This window comes from Camellia sinensis, chromosome 10, assembly GCF_055761805.1.
Source record: "Camellia sinensis isolate YWXY chromosome 10, ASM5576180v1, whole genome shotgun sequence".
Classification (NCBI taxonomy): domain Eukaryota; kingdom Viridiplantae; phylum Streptophyta; class Magnoliopsida; order Ericales; family Theaceae; genus Camellia; species Camellia sinensis.
Window position 1 is genome coordinate 22970759 of NC_138970.1, and position 14959 is coordinate 22985717.

Below are 14959 nucleotides of genomic sequence, written 5' to 3' on the forward strand. Positions count from 1 at the left end.
TTCACCAAAATAGGCTGCCCCTCTATTTGAGCCAAAATAGGAATCTGAGTTCACCAAAATAGGAATGTGGACATTTGAGCCAACTTGATATTCATATTCCCATTCACAATAACCACATTCACACACAAATCCTTTTCCTACCATATCAACCTAGTTCACCAAAATAGGATGCCCCTCTATGCAGTTTTGTTGACTTGTAATCCAACCTCTCCATCTTTGTCTCCAATGCACTTTTTCCATTTATCTCTGTTGTTCCCTGAACTTTAAAACATGTATACAATTGGGGAGAGAGAGAGAGAGAGAGAAGAAAAACTAGACAACAATTTAACATTATAACATTAAATGGAAATATAAGCTACAAAGACTAATTCTTAACAAAAGAAAATTTCATAAAGAAAACAATCATCAATCCATATTAATATCAATAATCATAAACAATAGCAGTTGTATGCGATGGAAAGTGAAAAGAAAACTGATTTAATAATTACTACCCTTTGGTAGCACATTCACATTAAATCAACTTACCCCAAATAATATTAAAATGATAGTCCACAATCTGAAGGAAAATCAACAAGCTTCTGCGATGGTCTAGTGCAGGGATTTAAAAGAAGAAAGAAACAGAAATATTTTTGGACAATCAACCTATAGAATGTAATTCACCTATGTTTGTGTTCATCAGAAATGTCAAAAAAATAAAAAAGAAAAAAGAAATGCCTCCCTTCTTCCTCAAAGAGTATAAACCATCAAAATATATCCAGATTTGCCAAAGAATCAAGAGCTGTGGGTGATGCTATGGTACATTTAGATGTACCATACATTTAGTTATGAACTTATATGATTTTATGTCATAACCAATACCATATTAGTCATAACCATTATCATATTGACTCATAACTTAGTTATATTCAGTTATTTATTTATACCATACTATCTCATAACTAGGTCATAACTAAATTACTTAAATAATTAAACTTTCAAATAGGCAACCGGTGTAGCCGGTTAGAAGGGGAAACAAAATTGAATCAGTCGTGTTTGGCCCTCTTGTTGGCTCTTTTCCTCCCTCTTCTCTTCCCTCTTCTCTTCCGCCATAGTCGAAGCTTCCAAGGATCACCAGCCTCGTCGGCGATCCGGGCTTCAGCCATGTCGACATCTTCTTCACAAGCTCTCACTCTCTGGACGTCTCCACCATGGGTTTGTGACCAAAGACATAGTCATCGTCTTTTCCCTTCCCTTCCAGTCGAATCGAATTTTTCCAAGAACTCTTTTCTGTAGTTCATTTTCGTTGCTAACTCTAAGCTTCATCTAAATGTGCCATTGGTGCTTTGATTTCAAAACCCTAACCATTGAATATCTGTTATTAATTTTTTTTATCAGTCAAAATTAATATCCATAGCCACCCAAGATAGTTGTGCCATTGGGGCTTTGATTTCAAAACTGTAATCGTAAAGAATGAATATTTACTTTTCTATGTAATTTTTTGTTACTTCATAGCTATCTAATCGATTGTTAGTGTGAGGTTGTAGATCAAACTTCAAAAAAAAATCCGAAGTTTTTATTTTTCTCACTTATCTATGTATCTCTAACTTTGGACCCTCTTGAATTCTGGTTATTGTGTGTGTTTCTTATTCAAAGATACCAATGAAGTTCTATGAAAGTTCAGATTGGATCCAAAACCTGGCTGTTTGATTTATATGTTATGGAGTTCCTTTAAATGGTGTTTGGTTATATAGATTTGGAACTGAGTGCTGGATCCTGGGATTTTTTAGTCCTTGGGAGTTGAGGCTTATACATCATGGCAAAGATTAAACCTCAAGCTCTGCTACAACAAAGTAAGAAGAAGAAGGGTCCAAGTCGTATCGGTGCCACTACAGTTATTTTATACAGCTTAATTATAGTTGTGATGATGTTTTTCCTGTTTGCTAGTTACAGACATTGGATTCAGAGGTTTGTTGGAATCTTCTTTGATGAATAAATCCTTGTTATTTTGATAAATTGGGATTCAGAGGGACTAGCATGACACCTTGCATCTTGTTAACCGAATTTAATTTTTAGTTTGATTATTAATTCATATGTTTTGAATATTGTGGGTTTGGTGAAAGACCTGTATCGGTTTTCTTGGAATGATTTCTGAACTCTAAATTTAGCAACAACCCATGTATTTAATAAGTGATAAAAAGAATTTTAATTTAATCCTGGACCTGGTGTTTTGAAATATTGCAGGAGGTCTGTTGCAGTGGTATCTGCATTTATTTAGTAACAAAATAGAACCACTTGAAATAATCATTATTTTATAGACCAAAGAGGGCTTTATATGGCTTTTAACTTTTATTTGCTAACTTGTGTTTAGGTCAATAATTCAAACAGAGCATCGGTTATCAGTTATTGAGGTACTCTTTTCTGGATAATGTTGTTACCTGTGTATTATTGTTGTTGTTGTACCTTTCGCGAGCATGAGTGTTGGTTGTTGATTAGAAAGACTTACAAATTGCTGATATCTTCTTCTCTCTTTGCCTTTTAAGTCATAATGACGACTTATAATGACAATTAAAGATTTATTAAGTTTATCTTACTTTGTGTGTGTGTGTTTGTGTTTGTCTACTATACAGTGTTAATGCTATTGAGGTTTGAACAAATTCCTTTCAAGTGACCATCACTATTTCTTTATTCTTTCTCTTCGTATTTGGTTCTGTGTGTGCTGCAGCGTGACGATGCTTTTGCAGATGGAAAGAAATCTGATGTCCCTGGATATGTTGTGAGTTTGTTTATATCCTAGTCATTGTAAATTGCTTTTATTTTGTTCTTATTTTAAATGTCGATCCACTATATTAGGTATTGCTTTTAGATTTAATCTGCTCCTGAGAAATCATTTCACTTATTGGTCAGTTTAGAGGATGCTACAGGCTTTAGTTTAGATACCAATATGTGGCAGGGAGCTACTATTTTGTTAATAAAGTTTCATTTAGTTCTCCATTTCTCTGTTTGTTGTTTTCGCATAATGTCCATTTATCTTTTTTCTTTTTATTGGGACATGCAGGGGGTATCAGTTCTTTTGGAGAGTCTTCTCAAAATTTTATTGTTTATTGTCTATTGATATACTTGTATATTTTTTTGTTTTTCCTGTTTTAACAGATTTTAAATACCTCAAAAGGGTCAATAACAATCGAGTTATACAAAGAAGGCTCTCCTGAGGTGGTTGATGCATTTATTGACTTATGGTGGGTACTGGACTCAACTCTATTATATTTCGATCCGTTGTTGTGGATTCTTATTTTCATTGTTCACATGGCTGACCTTGTTGGTTTCCCAAATCCTTATTTACTTATTTGCTTACTGCACTTTCTTCCTTGTGCATAATTAATCACTTGAGTGGTTCTTTAGACACGTTAACAGCAGTGAGATGAGAGGGTTTAGTGTTTTTGTGGTCTTTATGCTTCTCTAACATTTCATCACATAATTTTTTTGGAATCTATCATTTTACTTGAACCTCAAGCTTTGCCTTCAGTCAAGCAAAGCTATGGAAACTTTAATTTGGTTGGGCAATCTGATGCTTGTAAGTGTATAATCAAAACACATATCATCAATTTGATCTTTGCACTAAAGAAGTAGTTCAATTATTGCATATGCTTAGTGCATCATCTTTATGTAATACATCACTTGAAAATGGTGTAGGCAGTCTCCACGCAAGCCTTCCACCTGGGGGGATAATTTTTGACTTTGTACATATACTGAAGTTTTAAATTGAAACGATTTTTTAGTCAGAGGGGGCATTTCAAGGGCATGCCTTTTCACCATGTAATAAAGAACTTTGTGATTCAAGGAGGTAATTCTAATATACCTGGAGCTACAGACAATTGGACTTTGAAAGTAAAGCATAATAGCCAACTTGAAACAAGGTTTGCCTGCCTGTTGACCCAACCTGTGGAGTTCCCTTTTTACCTCTATAGTTTCTTATTCTATCCTGGTTACTGAATTTGTGATTTTCATCCAGCATGAAGCATGAGGCGTTTATGCTTGGTACTACATGTAGGACAATCTTCACTGTATTTAAAAAATTTAATTCTATTGTGTACAAAACAACAACTAGAATTTAAAGAAATAAAGAAAAGGAGAGAATTTGTTTGATTACAAAAATCAAACTCGAAATAATAAATAAATAAATAAATAACAGATTTTATTTTGTTACAAAAATAAAATTAAAATCTGATTAAATAAACAAATTAAAAATAGAATAAAATTAAACAACTTACTTGGTTAATTTCTTTGAATAACTTTTCTGATCAAGTCCTGTGTTTAACACTGTGTCCTTAAGACAGATTCGTCCTCTCCACGGTGCTTTTAGAATTTGGACGTCTATCTCCCAGGATGAAATGATCTTCTCAACGAATAAAAGCAGCACTACAATTTAATCGTTCGTCGAACACACTAAGTGTTTACACTCTTTCTTTCAGAAATATAATGCAGCAAAATGCAGAGATTTAAAGTAGAGGATGGAGTACGAAAATTGGAGTAAAAAATCCAAATGGGAGGCTTAGTCTATTTATAGATGTAAAGGTGGCTTTTGGTTTTGAATTGAACAGGTACTGCACCTGTTCAATTTGAATTAAACAGATACATACAGTTTAGGCACTGTTTGGTTTGAAATTCAAACAGATTTAAAGATGTTGGGTTCAAAAACGGGAAGGGCCCTGTTTGGATGAACAGTAAATCCAAATTAGTTTAATTCTGTTTGAAAACGGGAAGGGCCCTGTTTGGATGAATAGTAAATCCAAACCAGTTTAATTTGAATTCTGGATTTTATTTTACCAAAAATAAAATTAAATTCAAATGTTTTTGGCCCAAAAAGATTAGTGTTGGGCCGAACAAGCCCAACCTCACCCCAAGTACTAAACCCATGCCTTATAAACCCTTTCAAAACCTCCCACCAAATCAATGTGGGACAAGCCTTATTCAATACCTTTAAAGATTTTCCACCAAAACTCCATTTCCATGGAGCATACTTTGGCTTCAATTTTCCATTCACTCGGTAATGGTTTTGAGCAACCAAATACACCATGTGAATCACAACGCGGCATAGAACGCGTTACCACTTTGACCTGTGTAAAACGATGCACGGGGCCCACCTAAAAATTAGACCAAACTTAGGAAAAAATTCTGGTTTTACCCAGATTTTTATAACCATTTCCAACAATCCCCCACATGAATGGAATTTGATGACAACGGAAATGCAACAATATGCAGACTTAACGAAAGAGTATAAGTCGAAAATATCTTGCATCAGGATAGGTAGTTTTCGGCCTTGAACCTTCCCTAGTGATAACCTATCGGACTTACTGGCTAACCAATGGACGCGATGCCTTGAATTGTTCAGCCGTTTGTGTAAGCCAAGACAATAGATTTCACACAAAATATCTTCTAACACATCGTGGTTCTCACTGTTGTGTTCATTTTGGCCTTGAACGCTCCTGGTTTTCATGAGTGTTTCTAGAGAATGTAGCCTCTTTCATTCTCATAGAACCGGCCCCAGTTCAACACTCATATAGGTGATTATTATTGTGAGTATCTTCTTATACTCGTCTTGATTTTATGCCTTAATCAAGATATAAGTAATCATTAAAAGCAAAGCTTATCCTTATGCCCCTGCAGACAACATATGTTGCAGATATCACTCTCACCATAGGAATGGGTAGGGAATTTGAATCCCTTGGTGATTTATGGCGAGCCATACATAACTTAGCTGTCCCTTTGAACTTAGTTCTTGGGATCTCCAGTCATATAAGTAAGGTTACCATTATGACGACTCTTATGTAATAGGCTTTAATCCCATTCCCTTCGATGAACTATACACTAGCTCTTTTGTCAAACCTTTTGTTAACGGATCCGCAATATTCTCTTTAGATTTTATATAATCTATTGAGATTATTCCATTTGACAATAACTGCCTAACGGTATTATGTCGACGACGAATATGTCGTGACTTACCGTTATACATATGATTTTGTGCCTTGCCTATTGCAGGTTGACTATCACAATGAATGCAAATGGCTGGCACAGGTTTTGGCCACATTGGAATGTCTTCTAAGAAGTGACGAAGCCATTCTGCTTCTTCACCTGCTTTGTCTAAAGCAATGAACTCGGATTCCATTGTGGATCGTGCGATGCAAGTTTGTTTCGTGGACTTCTAAGAAACAGCAGCGCCTCCTAGAGTAAAGACATATCCACTAGTGGATTTTGAATCTTTAGTATTCGATATCCAATTGACATCACAATAACCTTCAAGTACTGCTGGATATCGAGTAAAGTTCAAACCATGATCACGAGTGAATCTTAGATATCTAAGAACTCGAATGATCGCTTTCCAATGGTCTTCTCCAGGGTTACTAGTGTACCTACTAAATTTACTGATGCGTAAGCTATATCAGGACGAGTACAATTCATTAGGTACATTAGGCTTCCAATAATTTGGGAGTATTTTAACTGAGACACTGCATCACCTTTATTTTTCGATAAATAAAGACTGATGTCTACAGGTGTTCTAGCTAAATTCAAATCATCCTTGATAAATTTATCAAGTATTTTCTCAATGTAATGAGATTGAGATAACGCATATCCGTTAGATGTTTTAGTAATTTTCATTCCTAATATAACATCTGCGACCCCCATATCTTTCATATCAAATCTTTTGTTAAGCATTTGCTTAGTTGATTTGATCATGTTTTGACTGCTTCCAATGATAAACATGTCATCCACATAAAGACAAACTATGACATAGCCTTGGTCAGTGTTTTTAACATAGACGCATTTGTCACATTCGTTTATCTTAAACCCATTAGTAAGCATCGCATGATCAAATTTTTCATGCCATTGCTTAGGTGCTTGTTTTAATCTATAAAGGGATTTTACAAGTCGACAAACTTTCTTTTCTTGCCCTGATACAACAAACCTTTCGGGTTGCTCCATATAGATCTCTTCATTTAGATCATCGTTTAAGAAAGCTGTTTTAACATCCATTTGATGTATTTCTAAATTAAACAACGCTGCTATAGCAATAAGCATGCGAATGGATGTTATTCTTGTTACAGGGGAATATGTGTCAAAATAGTCCAGACCTTCCTTTTGTCTGTAACCTTTAACTACAAGTCTAGCTTTATACTTGTCTATTGAACCATCTGCTTTCATTTTTCTCTTGAATATCCATTTATATCCAAGAGGTTTAGAACCTGGTGGAAGATCCACCAATTCCCAAGTATGATTTTGCATAATGGATTCAATTTCATTATTAATAGCCTCTTTCCACAAAGGTGCTTCAAGACCTGTCATTGCTGCCTTAAAGCTTTGAGGTTCATTTTCTAACAAGTATGTCAGAAAATCTGAACCAAAGGATTTTGATGTTCTTGCTCTCTTACTTCTTCTTGGTTCATCATCAGTTAAATCCTGTTGGTTGAGACCATTACTAGTCTCTTGTGTTTGATTGTCATTAGTCTCTTGACTTTGTGTACAATCATAAGTTCTTTTCTGTGAACTTAATTCCTGTCCTTTCTTGTAAGGAAAGACATGTTCAAAAAACACAGCATTCCTTGACTCTATGATAGTGTTCACATTTATATCAGGTATTGCTGATTTATAAGTCAGAAACCGATATGCACTACTATTCTGAGCATAACCAATAAACACACAAGCTACTGTTTTTGGTCCAATCTTAGTCTTTTTAGGAACAGGAACTTCAACTTTTACCAAACACCCCTACACTTTTAAGTATTTGTAGGAAGGTGATCGACCTTTCCACAATTCATAAGGAATGCTTTTGGTTTTCTTGTGGGGTATTCTATTAAGAACATAATTAGCAGACAATATTGCTTCCCCCTACAAGTTCTGTGGTAAGCCTGAACTTAGTAACATGGCATTCATCATTTCTTTTAGGGTTCTATTCTTCCTTTCAGCAATGCCATTTTGCTGTGGAGAATAAGGGGCTGTAGTTTGGTGAATAATGCCATGTTGTGCACAAAATTCATTTAATGATGCATCATATTCACCACCCCTATCACTTCTAACCATTTTAATGGTTTTACCAAGTTGATTTTCAACTTCTGTTTTGTAGAGTTTAAACATTTCTAAGGCTTCATCTTTACTTCTAAGTAAATAAACATAATAATATCTTATGCAATCATCGATAAATGTTATGAAATACTTTTTGCCTCCTCTAGTTTGAATAAATTTTAGATCACATACATCGGTATGAATTAATTCTAGAGGTTCGGTTTTTCTTTCAACCAATTTAAATGGAGCCTTAGTTAGTTTCGCTTCTACACAAATTTCACATTTATGATTAGGATTAATTTCAAACTTTGGTATATAATTTAAACCAATTAATCTACGCAAAGCATCAAAATTTACATGACCTAATCTACCAAGCCATAAATTCGACTCAAGAATTTAAGCAAAAGATGTGTTATTCTCATTCATAGCAACTTTTGGTACAACTGTCATTACATTTAGCTTAAAGAGACCATCACTCATGTATCCCTTACCAACATACGTACCACTCTTTGTTAATACAAATTTATCAAACTCAAAGACAAGCCTAAAACCATTTTTACTTAACAAAGAACCAGAAACTAAATTCTTCCGGATGTCAGGTACATGCAGTACGTTGTTGAGGGTCAGTTCTTTTCCTGATGTCATCTTCAAGATCACTTTTCCTTGTCCAGCCACAGTAGAAGTAGAAGAATTTCCCATAAAAAGTTGCTCACCATTTGCAGCCTCATTGTAGGTAGTGTACATCTTCTTGTCCGCACATATGTGACGAGTTGCTCCAGTGTCAACCCACCACTCTTTGGGATTTCCAACCAAGTTAGCCTCAGACACCACAGTAGAGAGGTTGATGTCATTCACTCCGTCAGAGATGTAATCCAATTCTGTTACATTGGCCTGATTAGTGGTCTTCTTACTTGTACTTCCATGATCCTTCTTAGGACGGCGGCAGTCAGAAGCTCGATGTCCAGTCTTGCCACAGTTATAGCATTTTCCTTTGAACTTCTTGTTGCCATTGTTGTTACCTTGTTTAGGACCATCTCCAGTAAACTTCCTCTTTTTGTTATGAGGTTTTTGAACTTGTTCAACCACATTAGCCTTGGACTCAATGGGATTTTTCCCATTCTTCTTGTCAGCCTTTCGGTTATCTTCCTCTATTCTTAATCTTACAATTAACTCATCCATGGTCATCTCTTTGCGTTTATGTTTTAAATTTTTTTGAAATCTTTCCAACCCGGTGGTAACTTTTCCACCAAAGCAGCGACTTGGAAAGATTCGCTAAGAGACATACCTTCTGAATGAATATCATGAAAAATTATCTGAAAACTTTGAACTTGAGATATTACCGTTTGGGAGTCTACCATAATAAAATCCAGAAATTTACCGACGACAAATTTCTTCGTGCCGGCATCTTCTGTCTTGTATTTCTTCTCCAAAGAATCCCATAATTCTTTTGCTGACTTCAGAGGACTGTATACATTATAGAGCATGTTGTCAAGGCCATTGAGGATGTAGTTTCTGCACAGGAAATCTGAATGTTTCCAGGCATCTACAGCGGCAACAACTTGCCGATCACTTTCACCCTCTTTAAGTGCTGGAGCCTCTTCATGGAGAAACCGGGCCAAATTAAGAGTTGTAAGATAGAACAGCATCTTCTGCTGCCATCTCTTAAACTCGATACCGTTAAATTTTTTCGATTTTCCCCCATGATTGATAGGTACATGAACATGGTTCTGGATAGGGACCGATGTTGGTGTAACAATAGAAGTACCACTGCGAGATGCAGTTTCAGTTGTAGTAGCCATAATCTCTGATTACAAAAATCAGAAAAATTAAAACACAAATTAATTTTCTAGTTACTAAAACCAGAAAATAAATTATAACACAAAATAATTTTATTTTCCTTGTTACTAAAACGAGAAAAATAAAACACCAAAATAATTTTCTGTAATACCAAATAATATTCTGCAATTGTTAATGACACCAGTATATTACTACTAGTTGTCAAAGAAAAGAGACAATATATTACTACTATCTGTCAAATAGCATAAATCACTATTTGTTTTTCCAACCAGAATATTACTTTGAAAACACAAAAAATTAAATACAATGAAGATACCAAAAAGGATTCTGTCTTAAGATTGTAGGACAATCTTCACTGTATTTAAAAGATTTAATTCTATTGTGTACAAAACAACAACTAGAATTTAAAGAAATAAAGAAAAGGAGAGAATTTGTTTGATTACAAAAATCAAACTCGAAATAATAAATAAATAAATAAATAAATAACAGATTTTATTTTGTTACAAAAACAAAATTAAAATCTGATTAAATAAACAAATTAAAAACAGAATAAAATTAAATAACTTACTTGGTTAATTTCTTTGAATAACTTTTCTGATCAAGTCCAGTGTTTAACACTGTGTCCTTAAGACAGATTCGTCCTCTCCACGGTGCTTTTAGAATTTGGACGTCTATCTCCCAGGATGAAATGATCTTCTCAACGAATAAAAGCAGCACTACAATTTAATCGTTCGTCGAACACACTAAGTGTTTACACTCTTTCAGAAATATAATGCAGCAAAATGCAGAGATTTAAAGCAGAGGATGGAGTACAAAAATTGGAGTAAAAAATCCAAATGGGAGGCTTACTCTATTTATAGATGTAAAGGTGTCTCTTGGTTTTGAATTAAACAGGTACTGTACCTGTTCAATTTGAACTAAACAGATACATACAGTTTAGGCACTGACCGACCGGACGGGCGGGGGCGGCGTGCGTGCGCATGTGGTGATTTTTGAGTCCAATGGGTCTAGCCCATTTTGCCCATAACCTCTCCCTCTAAAACACTTGGGTACCCCTTGGGGCACACCCCAAGTACCAAACCCATGCCTTATAAACCCTTTCAAAACCTCCCACCAAATCAATGCGGGACAAGCCTTATTCAATACCTTTAAGGATTTTCCACCAAAACTCCATTTCCATGGAACATACTTTGGCTTCAATTTCCCATTCACTCGGTAATGGTTTTGAGCAACCAAATATACCATGTGAATCACAATGTGGCATAGAACGCGTTACCACTTTGACCCGTGTAAAACGATGCACGGGGCCCACCTAAAAATTAGACCAAACTTAGGAAAAAATTCTGGTTTTACCCAGATTTTTATAACCATTTCCAACACTACAAAGGCTAAACATGACAAAGAGGGATTCGAGCTTTTTATTACGACTGCACCAATCCCTAATCTAAATGAGAAGCTGATTGTGTTTGGGCGGGTCATTAAGGGAGAGGATGTTGTTCAGGTTATAAGCCTTTTGCTCTATCTCTCTCTGATTTTTGTGAACTATGATCATGTGGATGTTTTACTTAAAGTTGTTGCATGCTAGGAGCAATTGAGAGTCTGTTCTTTCTGGACATATGAACCATGATCATATTTATTCTCAAACTTTTTCATGAAGAATATGATGGGAATTTTTATTTGTATTGGCAATGAATGATTGTATCATAGGATTGAGACAACCAAATTCTTGAGACAATGTAATAGGACCATCTCCTTTTATGCTGATAAATTGACATGGATTCATGATGATTCAACACAAGGCAGCTGCTTGTAGTACTCTAATGACTGTATCCGATCTGGAAAAAAAGGAGGCTATAGCACATTTGTTGTTATATAAATCTTTTATATATTAAGTTGAGATTGTTATCTCGATAAACTAGTAAAGTTTTTTTTGGTGGTGTGGTGGTGGCTCCCCAATAGTCTTAGCCCATTACATTGGGCCACAAAAAAAAAAAAAAAAAAAAAGAAGACGCGTGCATTCGTCGTTAATATAGTCAAATGGCACTATGTCAAGCCAGTTGGATCATGTTAAGTTAATGGGGGAAAAGATATGTCGTGCTTTTAGTTTTCAAGTCGTTAAATCATGTTCTTTATTGATGTTTGAGCGCATGTCCTGCAATGTGCTTACCAGGAAATTGAAGAGGTGGATACGGATGAACATTATCGACCTAAATCTCCAATAGGAATCATCAATGTGACTCTGAAAGAGAAGGTTGCTAAAAGTTGCTAAAAACACTTTTTAATATATATATTAGAGTATATTTCATTATCATAGCCCACCCTACTTGAGTGGGATATAAGGCTTAGTTTGGTTTGAGCATGCTTTGTTATGAAAATTTCTTTGTCTATGAACTGCAATTTTTTTTTTTTTTTGGGTTGATAAATCTATGAACTGCAATATTATTTATCTCTCTCTCCCAACCCACCTGTAAGAAGGAGCAGTGCACTGGGAAAGATAGATTGGTTCTACTACCCAAACTACTCTATTTTTGAAAACTTGAACTTCCAATGAATTGCCTGGTTGTAAATGCTTATAAAAAAAAAATTTCTTTAAATATCAAGGAAAAGACTTGTCCACTCCCTATTTCCATAGCTTGTTTAACGTCTTTAAACTTGACTTTGAGAAAGAAGATGCTTGATGTGAGTTGAATTGGGTAACAGAACTATTTGGTTATTAATGACAACTTTGTTGGTTTAATGGCCAAAATCATATGATGATGCTGTCCTTTTGTATAAATTATCAACATCAACAATTTAAAGGACAAACAAATAAGTTTATGGGAGTAGAATAATATCTTTTCAATTCATAAACTCTATAATGTAACCCATTGTAGGTTTGGTATTCACAAACTACTCTAAAAGCTTAACTTGTTTCAAAGGGTGTAGCTTAAAGAATATATATTGTCAACATGCCCCCTCATGTGTGCCAAACTCCAGATAAGAACCAAATTCTTAAGGTTTTAAGCAATTGGAAAGGGTTTGAAGTTTTTTTTTTATATTGTCAACAGGCTGCCCCTGGTATGGCCAAATTTCTTTCATTGAGTTGGCAAACTCATGCATACCTTAAATTTTATTAGGTGAGCTTGAGACTTGAATACAAGACCTTCCTATTATGATGCAATGTTAACCAACAATGGCTCTTAAAAGATTTTAAAGGAGTTGAGCAAATGGTTTTTAACATGGCATTAAAGCAAACAAGTCTTGAGCTTGTATTACACACTTACCTTATAGATGTCATACATAATTGTCATTGGCTCGCTCATGGACGGGATTTTGGCCACACGAGGAAGTGCATTGATGATGTAAATACAATTACACTTTCTAATAGCTTCAATTTTTAGATGTTGGTTGTTAAGTTTATAGGATATAATATTTCATGTATTGTCAAATAGCTTGCATGAGTATATTGTACTCAATGTTTTAAATTCTTCTTAAAATTTTGAACTGTTAACTATATTTATGAATATTCTTTTGCAGGAAATTTCAAAATTAAGATACGAATTATGCCCGTGCATGATGAAAGAAAGGAAGTTCTGGAAGATATACTTTGTTCTAGTTAATAGTCATGTGGCTCCGTGAGTAACTTGTCCTGCATAAATTATTTTATTTTTGTGTACTGACTAAGGCTTACATTGCTTTCACAACCTAAATCAGTCTTTGACCCATCAACAGATATTCTTGCATCATTTACATTCATAGACAGTGCCATTTTCTTATAGGCTTAATATGACATATAATAAATATATAAAATTATATGTTTTGCAATTAGGCGGTGTGCTTTTCACCCAAGCTTGTTCCTCAAGTCGTGAGATATTAAGAGGTGTAAATTGTTCAATTTCTTTGCTGCAAATTACTCTCTAGTTTATCAAAGAAATTGTTCAATTTCTTACAATGAATGTTCGTTTGAGTGTTGTATCTGCCTTTATTCTACAGTTTGCATTGTGCTGAACTCTGTATGCATTTTTCTTTCACAAACCAGCTGCAAATCCAAACAATCTGGTATGTAATTGTTTGGTTTGCTGTTTCTTTGTCTTCTATGGGGATGTCATTACTTGATTTCTATGCTTCTGTATTAGATTGATGCTTGTTATTGCCCTAATTCTATTTAATATTTGGCTTAGCCTATGTATCGTCTTGGTTTTGTTGTTTTGCTACAATTTTATCTTTTGCTCACCATGTGTTTGATAATATGCCCAAACCAATAATAACATATTTTCATTGATCACTTACTGTTATTGATTAGGAAAAACAACTTATTTTTTATTGGTTTGTTTTCCTTGCTTGCAATATTTCGTACCACTCTTAATCAACAATATGATTTTTTTGGATTTTCCCTTTTGGTTCAAAATAAACCTTTATTAATTACTTAATCTAATCAATACAATGACCACGTTTAGTGTTTCTTGTAGAGACGGGCCTGCTTTAAATGCCTAGGCCAAGTCTAACAAAATTGTGCAGGTACTCACTACTTTTGGCATGTAGTTTGACTATTTGCATATGGCTCGCTTGTTACCTGATCTTGTGATATACAAGCACAATTCAGCTCCTATTGTTGGTGATATCGGGCAATATAAAGCTGGTGATGCTTTATTCTTTTTTATTTTTCATAATTTCGTACAATCAATGATGTTATCGCATTTCTTAAACTGGTGAACTTTGAGTTTATAACTCAACCTTTGTCATAAAATTATATTCTCAAGCGTGCTATCTTGTGCAGAACTTAGAGCTAGGGGTGAATTGAAACGGAAGTAGAGGCTATAGACTTTCGTTATCCTGAAAGAAGGAAAGATAGTGGATAAGGTTGTGGGAGCGAACAAAGATGAGTTGCTACCATTGCCAAGCACGTTAATGCCTCCTGATTAATACTATTATGTTTCAATTTTTACTTTTCAAGGTGTCTGTGGACCTTTGTCATATGATACATATTGATTTGGCTTTGCTTCATAATGGAAACATACTACTATTCATGTCTAGGAAACTTAGACAGAGCTTCATAATTAACAAGATTCTTTGCTACATTCTAGCTGTGCATCATCGTTTATTTTCTTTGGATTTGTTTGATGTTGGCTTAAAATCTGTCTTTTGTTGG

The 14959-nt window shown here is 34.8% G+C and overlaps 1 protein-coding gene and 1 long non-coding RNA gene across 3 annotated transcripts in view; one reads left to right on the forward strand and one right to left on the reverse strand.

Moving 5' to 3' along the window:
• LOC145801014 (uncharacterized) overlaps window positions 1-14959 on the reverse strand; it is a 34207-nt gene continuing 19248 nt past the window's right edge. Inside the window, exon 2 of the long non-coding RNA XR_014341825.1 lies at window positions 1-256. This is a non-coding gene — a long non-coding RNA (uncharacterized LOC145801014). The remainder of the gene's footprint in view (window positions 257-14959) is intronic.
• Window positions 800-3848, forward strand: LOC114296367 (peptidyl-prolyl cis-trans isomerase CYP21-4-like). 2 transcript variants are annotated; one of them, XM_082891059.1, is made up of 5 exons: window positions 800-1944; window positions 2348-2387; window positions 2702-2752; window positions 3130-3215; window positions 3670-3775. In XM_082891059.1, exons 1-5 carry the CDS (start codon window positions 1793-1795, stop codon window positions 3710-3712), a joined length of 372 nt encoding a protein of 123 aa, XP_082747185.1. In that variant the 5' UTR covers window positions 800-1792; the 3' UTR covers window positions 3713-3775. The 2 variants fall into 2 exon arrangements, with proteins under 2 accessions (XP_082747185.1, XP_082747184.1); XM_082891058.1 differs by having other exon boundaries at window positions 956-1944; window positions 3130-3848.

Excerpts from the sequence above, each read along its gene's own strand:
- LOC114296367 (XM_082891058.1), top strand. The coding sequence starts at position 1,793 with ATGGCAAAGATTAAACCTCAAGCTCTGCTACAACAAAGTAAGAAGAAG. Across the intron at positions 1,945-2,347 it reads TACAGACATTGGATTCAGAG|GTCAATAATTCAAACAGAGC; the intron begins GTTTGTTGGAAT and ends ACTTGTGTTTAG. Across the intron at positions 2,388-2,701 it reads ATCGGTTATCAGTTATTGAG|CGTGACGATGCTTTTGCAGA; the intron begins GTACTCTTTTCT and ends TGTGTGCTGCAG.